This window comes from Macrobrachium rosenbergii, chromosome 53 (genome assembly GCF_040412425.1).
Source record: "Macrobrachium rosenbergii isolate ZJJX-2024 chromosome 53, ASM4041242v1, whole genome shotgun sequence".
In the NCBI taxonomy this organism is placed as follows: Eukaryota; Metazoa; Arthropoda; class Malacostraca; order Decapoda; family Palaemonidae; genus Macrobrachium; species Macrobrachium rosenbergii.
The window spans coordinates 17,236,522-17,249,235 of NC_089793.1; the positions used below are offsets into that span (position 1 = coordinate 17,236,522).

General features: G+C 39.0%; 1 protein-coding gene across 13 annotated transcripts in view; it reads right to left on the reverse strand.

Moving 5' to 3' along the window:
• Positions 1 to 12,714, reverse strand: part of LOC136834324 (adenomatous polyposis coli protein-like) — a 631,708-nt gene that overhangs the window by 76,316 nt on the left and 542,678 nt on the right. For 3 of the 13 annotated variants that reach the window (XM_067096808.1, XM_067096809.1, XM_067096807.1), the window contains exon 2: positions 1,345 to 4,551. The exons of the other annotated variants lie outside the window; for them this stretch is intronic. In XM_067096808.1, coding sequence (XP_066952909.1) covers positions 1,345 to 4,308 — 2,964 coding nt within the window. In that variant the 5' untranslated portion in view covers positions 4,309 to 4,551. The remainder of the gene's footprint in view (positions 1 to 1,344; positions 4,552 to 12,714) is intronic. 13 annotated transcript variants of the gene reach the window in all.

The window sequence follows — 12,714 nt, forward strand, 5'->3', positions numbered from 1 at the left end:
AAAATAAAAAATATTCAAAACACGAAGGAAAAGTGTTGTGCATTACAAAATGAATTACTGCATAAATTTCGGGTTCCTTTTCATTTCTGTGTATGTGTGTGTGAGAGAGATTTTTTAATTAATATGAAAATGTTAATTGCTGTGGGCGCTTTAAAATGATAATTACCTGGCTTCAGAGTGCGATACAAGATTCTAAGATGACCCTCTCGTGGCAAATTCAAGATATTCGAGGAAGTCAAACAATTACTGATCACTGCATGGAAAGGAGTGCGCACAACGAGACACGCGCACAAGCACATAACTTTCCAGACTGATTACTTTTACCAGACCAATATAATTTCGATGTCTCCATTTAAAAACTCTGTTGATGCTGATGTCCATTAACGTTGCAACGCTAGTTACCACATGAATGGCAATCGTGTTGATCAAACTATCTGAACAGAGCCTTATACATATACTAATTAAAATGAACAAATATCTCAACAGCTTCGTCATCACATTTATACACAATTGAATGACGTCATTACGACCACTTTCTTACATCAAAATACAATCGAAGTAATGAAGGTACACTGACGTGGCTGTCAAGCTCAGAGCCAAAAGTCTCCATGATAACATCACAAATGAAAGCCTTACTCATCAAAATTACATCGATAAATGACTGCAAATGATTGATATGAAGAAAATTAATTAAGACCCAGATATGAGAACATGGAAGAAGTTGCCATAAATGGGCAACCCCATCAACTATCATCTAGTAAAAGGCAAGTCTTGTCTCATGGCTCAGTGATAATACAAATCCTGGGAGGATTGCCAAAACTGGTTTGTGCTGACAAAGATGGCAATCTACACTCTGTTAACCTCAAACTCTCTTCTGGAAATATCTCGGTAATAAACACTTCAAATCATACTAGGAATCAATACGCCTGAAAAACTAAGACGGAATAACTGCCAAAAGTAAAAACCTTTGTTTTTCTAATTTCTAGAATGTTCACAATTTTTTTTCATTACTTAAATTATGCCTTTAATTCACCGACACAAGGTTAAAATTATAAAATTAACTGGTATTTACCCATATTTCCCTATAAACTGCTATTAACTTACATTTACCCAATTCTGAACATACTGTACTTCACTTTTATATTTCTGTAATGACACTACAAATATCTAACATCATGTAAAAATAATAAATTACGAATTTGTAAGGTAAACAAAACTTGAATGTAATGATGGATGTTTTAAGAACCAAAATGGATTATTCCAGGCAAATGTTAACGGAATGTGGCGCGAACAGCCCACTAAGAAAAAAAAAGGTATGGAAACAATCTACAATATTATTCTTACCTGAGGTGTTGGAGGTCGTAGGGTAGTATCCTCTTCATCACTGCTAAATAACACAACTCCTGAACTTGGACGCAGGGGAGAGCACCTGCTCTCGTCATCACTACTGACCAGCAGTATACGTGACCCTGGACGTGGAGGTGACGTGTTATCTTCGTCACTTGTCACCACCAGTACTCTTGTCCCTGGCTCTGGGACACGTAAGGGATCTTCTTCGTCACTACTCAGCATGATCATATCGCACCCAGGTAAAGGATCAGGGCTTGCGTTCTGACGAGATTCAGGAACAATATGTTCACCACTGGAGCTTTCTACTGTGGCAACTGACCCGACCCGAGGCCGAAATCGTCGGAAATCAATCACTGGCTGTGGGCAGCAGCATTTAAGACCCTGAGCTAATCTGAGCTCTTCTGATAAGAGAGGAGGCAAGGTGTCGGCACGAGGTTCTAAATCTGCTAGAATAGGCAATTCTGCTATGAGAGGCTCAGCATGCCTGCTTCTTCTGAACGATCGTCTTAAACGCTGGAGGAGAGAAGGTCGGGGTTCGGGGGCAACTGGAACAGGTAGTGATGCTCGTCTGAGACGTCTCCTTTGAATTGCTGGTGACATCCCTGCTTGGTATGGGAAGGCTGTCCCATGAATTGGGCACAGCCACTGATCTCGCTTGTCCCACGAGAATGGTGGACCACTTGTTCCTTGTCTAGCTGGCCTTAATTTGGGAGGGGTAGAAGATGCAACAGGTGGAGGCTCTCTATTTCCTTCAGGCTCGGATGTTATACCTGTGTCTGATTCATGGTCAATAGGCACATAAAGACCATGACGTCGAGGGCTATTCTTCATCCCAGGGCTATCCTCAAAAGATGAAGACTGAGCTTTATCCTGATTGGCATAATTTAGAAGTTGATGTATCAATGCTGCATCCCTTGTTGCAGTTGATTCAGGGGTAACAGAACGTGCAAGTCGTCTACTGTTCTCAAAAGGACTTGGAATATGACTCATTGGTGGGGTTGCTGACTGTGACCGTGACCGTAATTCTAAGTTGGTCTCGGCTATAAATGGAATATGTCTCTCTACAGTCACAATATGCTTACTACCCATTCCACTGCTACCACTGCTGTAAGTTGTGGAAGACTGACGTTCCTCATATGTGCTAAGAGAGCTCCTTCTATAATGAGGCTGTATGTCAGTAATAATTTGTCGATTCTCCCCTTCATCATGAGAAAGACGTCTGTAAAGTTCTTTTGATGAATCTTTCTGTAAGACTGACATATCAGGGAAGGTAATATCAGATATTTCAAAAGTATCATCAGTTTCTGTAGCTGCACATCGTGATTTTTTCCTCTTTCTACGTGATGGTACTCTCCTTGTTCCTCCTTTCTCCTGCCAATGTGTTTCATTTGTTTGGTGACGAAGACTACCAGACTCCTTATATTTAGATTCCTCTTTGCTACTGACAAACTGGATATAGCCTATTCCACCATTTTTCCTTTGCTCATATTCATTTTCTTTAGATTCTGAGATAGGAGGTTCTATGATAAAATTTACCTGCTCATATGTGTGACCAGCAAGACTGCTACTAAAACTAGAAACACTCATCTGATCCCCTTGTATATGACTAGGCACTGGTGGAGCTGCCCTAGGTGGAAATGGCACTCTCCCATTCAACAATGGAGGTATTACACCCATAGCTTCTCCTTCACCACCACCAGCAATTATACCATGGAAATTGTTACTAGACAGTTGTGGTGCTGGTGGACCTCTTATAACTGTGGGTTGGGCTGTGCTGACCCCTTCCACATGACGAAGAGGAGGCCAAAACCAGGGTAAGGGTGGAGAGTTCTGAGTCTTCGGTGGTGGGGGTGCTGGAGCAGGTGTTGGGGGGTCCTGGGCAGGAGTCCCACCAGAATGTCTACTGGAACGTTTGTCCCGCGGCATAACCAACTTCAGGAGAAGAGAGGCTCCTGGAATGCCACCAGCAAAATCCAAAAAAGTTGTGTCCTCATGGCCCCGATGATCCCCTGAATGTCCTTCATGACTCTTGGATGATGTACGCTTGTTATCCTTATTATCTGCTGGCACTGTGCAATTATTTAATTCTGTGTGAGAGCCTGGAGGAGTCTGAGTTGCTGTAGTAGAATGGTGTGTTCCTCGGCGTCTTAACCGACGCAGGGTACTTCCTTCTGATCCAGTGCTCCGACTACTGCTGTGTCGTTTTACGCTGGTACCCCCTTTACTACTATCACTTTTACGGTCTCTTCTGTCACTACTTTCAGAAAATCCATGGTGTGAGGTTTTTCTGGGAGGACTATCAGGAGCTTTACTTTTTTCCTGTGTATGGCTGTCTCTGGTCAAAGTCCCATTTACAGTTTCATCACCTTTGCTGGACATTACATCATTTGTAATTGATGATGATCTTGGCTGAGGTACCTTTGTTTCCCTATTTTCTGAGTTTACTGGCTTTATAACTTTATAAGATATATCACCATCAACCCTACCATCTTCAAGACTGGTTCGGTGATCTTTTGAGACTTTAACATTACCATTGGCATCCTTTGATTTGGACAATTTCCTTACCCTAGGCTCTCTTTTCCGAATGGGGACGAGACTTGGTGTGGGAATAGATGACTCGTCCCTTGATTGTCTAGCACCAGAGCCTCTTTCAAAACCACTCGAAGGTGGTGGATCCCTTGGAATGTCTGGTACTTCAGTGTTTTTCAAAAGGAGCCATTCTCGCGCTACTACCTGAGTATTTAGGACTTTCTCTCCACACGATGGAGGGAGATCAGCAAAGATATCCCCTATGATGTCATCTCCACCAGTAGAGGCATCTTTCTTCTTCTTACCACTTTTTCTTTTATTTTTACCTTTACTGTTATTGCTGGAAGTGGGGCGGTTAGAGGTTTTGTCTGGCTTTCGCAGCACCGCCCCAGCCTCCTGGTGGTGAATCATGGCTTGCATTGTTAACATTTTCACAAAATTCGTGACACGCTTCACAACAAATAACACTTGTTCTACACTGAGTTTCTAAATCGTATGTTCCATCTTATTCACGGAAAATTTCGTTATCTGGAGTGTACCACCATCATCTATAGATAAACTAAAATCCACTATAAAAATTATACAATGTCTTTGGTTATCCTAATGTCAACAAACTACAGTCAGGTACATCATCGGGGCAACAATATATAAACACTATAAAATATATTCAACCTGTACAGTAAAGACAGTAAAACTGTATTAATAAGCAAGTATACACCATCAAAGACATTCACATGAGTTATAAATCCACTCAAGTCAGTCCAGGAACGCTCATAAAGATCATACAAAGACAATCTTGTTATTTTCAGACCCTTCTTTTTTTTTCCTAGTCTACACGTGATATCTCACGACCACGTTTCTCTTCCACGTATATCTTATGTTACATACACTTACTGTTCTCACACATGTCTGGGTATGCCAAGAACGCTGACGATACAAATAATAAATGTGTTTTGTTCGTACTATATACATCCTAATTCAATACTTAATCACTCATAATGAAATGAACAAACAACATCTACATTCAGGAATAAAGGTACTGGCCTCCATAACCTTGCTCCTCTTCAAAATATGAAAACAGGGTCACTGGCACACATCTAAACAAATTTGAACTGAAATGACCTTCATGATTTTGCGGCAGTTCAAAATGAGGAAGATGAAAAAGAGACCTTTTCTTACAGTTTTACGTTTCATTTTTGAGAGGCCATATTGTCTTAAAATATGAAAAATGACCACTGAGTGTTTTGTGCTTAAGACTGGTAGTAAATTCGACGGTAAACTTAATGTTAAGAACCGTCTCCAAAAACAGAAACGAAGATTTAAGCTCAAGTCCCTGGGTAAATGTAACGTTGCATAAAACAATCTTCACTTTTCACTATAAATAACTCTTAAAACCGGGAACCCTTGCTCTCGTACAACATCTAATCTCCCTCTAATCTAAATATAGGAGGTGATCTGTATAGCAGAAGAGGAGAAGGAGGGGGAGGAGGAAAGGAGGGCGGTCGTCTTAATCTTAAGATGTCCAAGTAAACAGACTCGTAAACAAAAATGACACTGACACTTCGCACACGCATATACACCCTCGCACGATTCTGGCACTCCTCTACAACCCATCGCTGTCTCTTTATCCGCGTTACGCTATTCTGACCTTCAGTGCATACGCTCAAGGGACGGAAGAAAAGTAAAGAAGTAATTGTGAGTGATTTAATGAACGTGGTTAATGCTGCCACGACAGGGACCAGCCGAAAGTAAAACGTCAGGGGCACATATACAAGACAAACTGCAAAATCTGAAATAATACCACATCATTGGTATAATGCTGCATAGCACACTCAATCATTATTTTTCGTGTATCCACTTATTGCAACTTTACTATGTGAAATAGATCTAATGGGCTACAAAGAAGGAAAGAAATAAGCCAATCTGTTTCCGCGATTCTTGTGAAAGTACAGTTTAATATATATTCTCTACTAATTGATTTGGTCTCCTTTACAGGCACTTCAACCCTCGTAAAATGAATGTCAACACATTCAAAAACTCAGCAACTAGCTTTTCGCCCAATATTATACATGACTTGTTACCAGCAGCCAAAACATAAGGCAAAGAAGAATTTAAAAAAAAAACAGCAAAACGACCTCGTAACTTCCTCGCTAACATGAGGGAAGCTGAAGAGGCTCACGTTGATGAAGCTCACGTTAAGAGCGATAAATAAGTGAACGGACTAAAAAGGTGTTTTGATGGACGACCAGGCACCAGCCATCTACAAGGTCATTCCCCACAGCCATATCAAGAGTTAAAGATTACCCAGACGAAGTTCACATAAAATGAAAACGAGCAAGGTTTTAGTTAATGAAGTCATTTCAAGTGACTTCGTTGAAGTCAAAGACTAGACTGTAAATGAAGAGGGGCCCGATTTCGTTTCCTCTTTTTCGGAGAAGATGCTGGAGTGGAGCAAATTTGCTAAGTTCTTAGTTTACTGCTTTTGATTTTGAACTAGGACAGCAAAACCCCGACCCCGGTACTGTTATTGTCACAGAATGCAATCTCTTTTTAGCTAGAATAATAATAATAATAATAATAATAATAATAATAATAATAATAATAATAATAATAATAATAATAATAATACCCTCAGACAGATGAACACTACTAATTTTATTTATGCAAGGGTAAAAACGAAATCCACTCGTAAGATTTAGTTACTAGAAACTTCGCAACATCTAGTTAAGAGGAACTTCGTGGATGTTTAGCATCATCTGAAACATTCATAAAAATCAACTAAAATATGTTATTAATAATCATCAAAACGAAGTTACTCGAAATCACCGGCGAAAACCCATACGTGGCGAGCGATATCGCATCACAGATATTTGGAACATGATTTGGACCAAGGATGAAATACGCAATCTGCAGCGACGAACATACACACGAAACATTATTTAAGCACAAACACACTGATGTGCAGATACGCTTTGATGTTTCGAACATCTAAACAGCCCATCAGAGGCCTGGTATATGGCAAACTGTTCCATATATCCGAACTATATCTGATCTGGCTCTAACTCTAAACCTGACGCACGACAGCAAATGCATATCTCTATGCGTGTATGAATATATATATACCATAAATATCTAAAACTTTATTAATCAAAATGAAGGAAAATCATTAAAACTGCGCCCCTCTGGGACAATGCAAAAGTGACGGTTCAACCCCAGGCCACATTGTACAGAAAAAATGGCAATATATGATAATCAAATATTCAGAACATAATAGAAAGCAATAAAGAAAAAATTATACGCCTAATATATAGAAAGAACTGTACTGTTATTACCAAGAAAGCAAAAGAGATAACTTGAGCTGGCTAGAGAGAGAGAGAGAGAGAGAGAGAGAGAGAGAGAGAGAGAGAGAGTACCTCAGATTCTTCATGGAACAACCGGAGAGAATGAAAAGGATTTTAGAATTGCTTCATCACTCAAACAAGTTAGGGTGAGTTACCCGACCGACAGCTCGGGTCTATAATTTTCTAATTTTAGTCTCAAAACATACAGACCTCTTAAAACTAACCTAGCTATAAATGTCAGAGCAAATAAACGCAACCTTGAAATCACATGTAACGCAGTAACGCAGGAACACACACACACACAAACACAAACACATGCGACACGGGATTAATAAAAATAGAGGAACATAAGCAATCTCACGAAGGCACAAACAGACCGTGGGGAAAGACACCCAGTCATCATAGAGAGAAATAAACACTGCTAATGGCACCGTTTCTGAAAGGCCTTTCAGAACCAACAAGACACTAATGCGTTTTGGTCGTCATATTCAATCGCATTCGTAATCAACAATTAATACTTTCATCAGACATCATCAACCGATGTTATCAGCCATCCTTTGTGAAATGTGATTTTGTTAATTTCCATTCATCAATTCAGACTATAGTTACGAATTATTATTATATCTCTATTCCTCACCGAAAGGAATTTTTTATTTTATTGGTTTAAATGGCCTTAAGAACAATTGATCTGTTCGAAGACGAAACTTACAATATATCGTCATTTTACCTGATTATTTAATGAGGTTTTCATTTGAACTTTCAAATAATCGTAAAATTCCATTCTGTCTCTCTATGCAACCGTGAAAGAATTATTCAATTTAATTATGTACAGAAAAAAGGGGTCTTCCTTTCACACTATTTCAAATAAAATTAATCTTATTTTATTTCAAGTTCATAAACACAAACTATATTTCATCAAAGAGAACTGCTCTCACGATTGATAACGAAACTGCAGAGAGAGAGAGAGAGAGAGAGAGAGAGAGAAAGCGATCGATAGTAAGAGGATCAAGCAATAGAAACCGTATTCATAAACCGCTGATTCAAGGACGGGAAAAAGTATTAAGGAAAACAAGGGTTAGCAAAAGGGGGAGAAAGAAATCTGAATGGATGACGAAAAATAAAAAGAGGAAAGCAAAATGAAAAGACAACGCAGGAAATGCCAGTAAAGGGGAAGATAAATATCAGAGAAATGGTAGGAAAGGGAATATAAATGAACGGTTTGGGGAAGGTAGGAGAGGAGTGTAAATGAAAATTATATTTATAGAAGTTAAGTTAACGGTACCAAAGTCGACGTAAATCATACAGGCGAGAAGGATTTTTATTTACAGAATGAAGCTATTTTGTTGGTAACTATTTTTATTCGGTTTTTAAATACTAAAAAGCTCAGCGACTAAAACACAGACACATCAGATAATTTGAGGAATATCAAAACATGATAATCAACATATATACTGAAAATAACATGCGTCTGTTTCACTGTGCGAAATGCCTGATATGTCTAAAATAAAAAATATATTCACATACATGTGAGTTCCCGCCAAAGACTACCTCAACGAAAAGGCCAGACAAAATATCAACCCACATCGATAAATTATATGGCATAAAATATCAGCAAATCGATATCCATATCCATATACTTTGGCCTAATGCTTCCCGATTTTTACATAACCTACCAACATGGAAAACAAACAGACTGTTCGGCTCCGTGAAACGGGGGAGAACCTGTAGGGCGGCGCCTCCAGGTAGTCCAACCGATCGAAACGAGACAGAACTATGATTCAGCAATTGCAAGGAATCGATCACCACCAAACCTGTTTAACGTGGATGTCTCTGTCAGGTAGGTTCTGAGACCCAGCAGAAGGAAGGGGGGAAAAGATGAGACGGTGAAAAGAGCCCCAGGACCAAGAGATGAAATGACAAGGCACGTAACAAATACGGGATAAAGGTAAGCACTTTATTTAGGAATTTTCATTATTTAATAAATTCCTTATTCAAAATAGCTAAGAATCATGAGGCTATGAGACTGCAACAAGACCCATAACTTATGTCCATAATTACACATTTGCTGTTTAAAACATGAGGGAGAGAACTAAATAACATACGGAGGTTCTCTCCGTCTATCTTACTATTTGAAGGACCCTTGAAAAGGTGGAATGCACCATGACAAGTCTCAAATTCTTGTGTCTCTTCCCTTTCTTAGTAGTTAAAAATAATTCATTTGTAACAAACTTACAGAGAGTTTTCGTAATTAAGTTCAAACACACACACACACACACACAGAGAGAGAGAGAGAGAGAGAGAGAGAGAGAGAGAGAGAGAGAGACTCAAAAACGGGTTCAGATCCAAAACAATTCTATTAAAGCTTTGACCTCCATGGTTGGGGACAGAGTTACATACAAATTGCACATTGTGTCTCCATCTGTCATGGAGCGTGTTTACCAAAGGACGCATAAATCCACCAACGAACCTTCACAGATAAAACGCGAGACGGCCATAAAATACCTCTATGGATGCTTCATTTTTTCTGTGTATTTATTTTTTTTCGGTGGTATACAATAAGAAGCAGGTATCCACCTGGACAAGAGACTACTAAACAAGATGCAGTAAAAGAGGAAAATTGAGTTAGGCCCTTCAAGTCTTTTCAGGGTCATTTAGGGTTCTTGGTTTAATACTATGCTCTTATTGCTTTAAGGACATTTTCTTTACTGTCATGTGCGGCCTTTGCATTTACTCCAATATATAATGTATTTCCCATAGCATAAATCGATAAATACATCTCACGAACCATCGCACTGTTAGTACTAACAAATATAAGACGTCAAGCCCTAATATAAACTGCCAACAAACAGATGTATGCAAACTGTCCCTCACAATACAATAACATAATTACGCAGTTATTTATAATTTCGATTCTGAAGTGAATTATCAAACAGATTTACTCTTATAGAGTCGTACGCTGTCAAACGACAGTACATCGAGTCGGTAATAAAAAATTTGTAATTATTTAGCTCTTAATAAAATTACCTGGATAAAATTTACAAGTCTGTGACACAGATAAATAACAAATATGCCCAACACTATAGAAAATGCCAAACAAAATAAAAACTTCGCGATACAAACTCCCGTCAAGATACAAACAACGCAATCAGCAAAGAAACTGTTTCCGCAATGCAGGTAACCACAGGACAACCATAAAAAAAGAAAAAAAAAAAAAATCCTCACTTCGAGTGACGAACAGTCTTCTCGAATGACAAACTTGAATCACGCCACAATGCACGTTCTGTCCAACCACGTCCTTGACAGCGAAAACATCAACAGAACATCAATCCCCTCCCTTTCTCCTTAATCTAAACATCCGCAGGGCGCGCGACGAAATGAGAGGCCTTTTTAATTCCCCCCTCTAAACATCGTCCGGCGGTTTCGTGTTTTCGATCTTAATACCTGATCCCTTCAATTGCTCCGGGTTCATGTAATCTGCCCTGTGGTGTCTTCATTCCTTCGGGTTATACGAGTTTCTTCATTAAACGTAATTACACGGTATGTATGCTAATAACAATGGATGGATGTGCCTTTTCTCTTACAAGAAGCGTGTATGAGCTAACTCAATGCATAAAATTTAAGTAAACTTATACAAATAAATGTGTATATTTATTCAGAACATGAAAGATTTTATTCTCTTAATTGTTAGGTTCTTATTCCCTTGACTGTTTTTAAATACTTATGCTCAAAACTGCTTTACCAAAATATACAAGTAATTAATCCAGCATGGAGGCTGAATGAGACTCCATTCCCAAACCAGTACCAAAAATATACAACATAACCAACTATGCAAATGAAAGGAAACTAACATGAGGAGAAGCTATTTAAGTTAAATGTATGCACCGGTGTCAAAAGACATGATTTATCATACTTTAACGTCCAATTTTAGCGCACATAAAACATGGATAAGCAATTAACGAAACCATCACTGCAACCGCCATCATCATCACCGTTCTGTAATCTGCCACAAAACCACTAATGTTCTGCAAACCCTCCACATGTAGGACATTAACACTGCGTCAACAACAATCAATCATCAAAGTCACACGAACACAAGTAGTCAATTCTTATGCACACCTTTCCCCTTAAAGAGGTGACTCCCAAGGATGTGACGCTTCCGGTTCTTAGCAAGCCTTTTGGGATGGGGTTGCTGGCCTATGCTCTTCCCCGAGAATCTTCAAGGAGCATATGCGCCAAGCGTCTGACATTATTTGGCAGTCACCCTTCAAAGCACTAACCAACCCCAACGTTTAACTTTGCTGCTCATCCGATCAGCTGTAAAGAACAAAACAAATCCTTTCCCGCAAGAAAAGTGCTAATGGACTTCACCCCAAAAGTGCTGACAAAACCGACACTTTAAAAAAAGGTAGGTCTGAGGTCTGTTTTCAATTGCGTACTTTACATACATTTTACGTCAATGGCATGTTTTTAAATATACGTCTTGCGAGCTATTTGCATAAATGGCACGTGTTTTTAAATATATACCTGATACGAAGGATTTGCATAAGTGATGAGTGTGCCCCTGTATGGAGCAGTTCTCTCAAGTTTTGTGGGTATCCTCATACAGGACATTCCTGTCGCCTCGAAATGTGTTTGATAAACAAGCAAAATTTGATATTTCTGAAATGTGACACTGCGTTTAAAAAACAAAGAGAATGCATTATTTACCGGTTATTTACAAATATAAAACAATATGGGGAAAGAGGTATGTAAAGTTAATACTCTGATCTTGAGAACGAAGTACTTTAAATAGTAAAGTAATGGTCTCTTTCACTAGAGATGAAAATGCCTATAATCAGTGTACGTGATCAGTAATTACTGTACTTTAAAATCAAAAGACCTGGAGCTCTGTATGACTGACAGGCAACACAATCCCGGCTATCATTAACAAAGTAAGACACATTATGGAACTGTCCCGATGAAAAATATTCACAAGAGTGAAGGAATAGTAAAAGATAAAGTTGATGATGATGATGACCAGATATTGTGAGTACTTACAATTAGGCGTCATAGGGTACTATACAATGTGAACGCACAATATTTACAAGGAGGATCATGAAATGGAATATATTGTATTTATACCGTAGACTTTTTACCCTTAAACCCTCGGGTCCACAAACACCACCGCTCCTGTAAGCTTCTATAGGTCCATCTATAGGCCTTTGTTCCCAAGGCACCAATAATCTCTTGTTTCGACGGCTCAGAAAATATTATAAATCAGCCCTAATAATCAAATAAGAGTATAAAACTGATACATTTCAAACGTGCAAAGTTTATAGCTGATAATTCACATACAAATACCAACAAAGCTACAAGCTTTCGCTGCCAATGAATACCCCATTCAGATCTGAACCGATGTAAGGGTTCGAGTATCCTCTCCAGCACTACTAAATACTGGGGGCTCAACGTTGCCTACAATGATCTCTACAGATCGTGGTGAATGGTTCCATTGGAA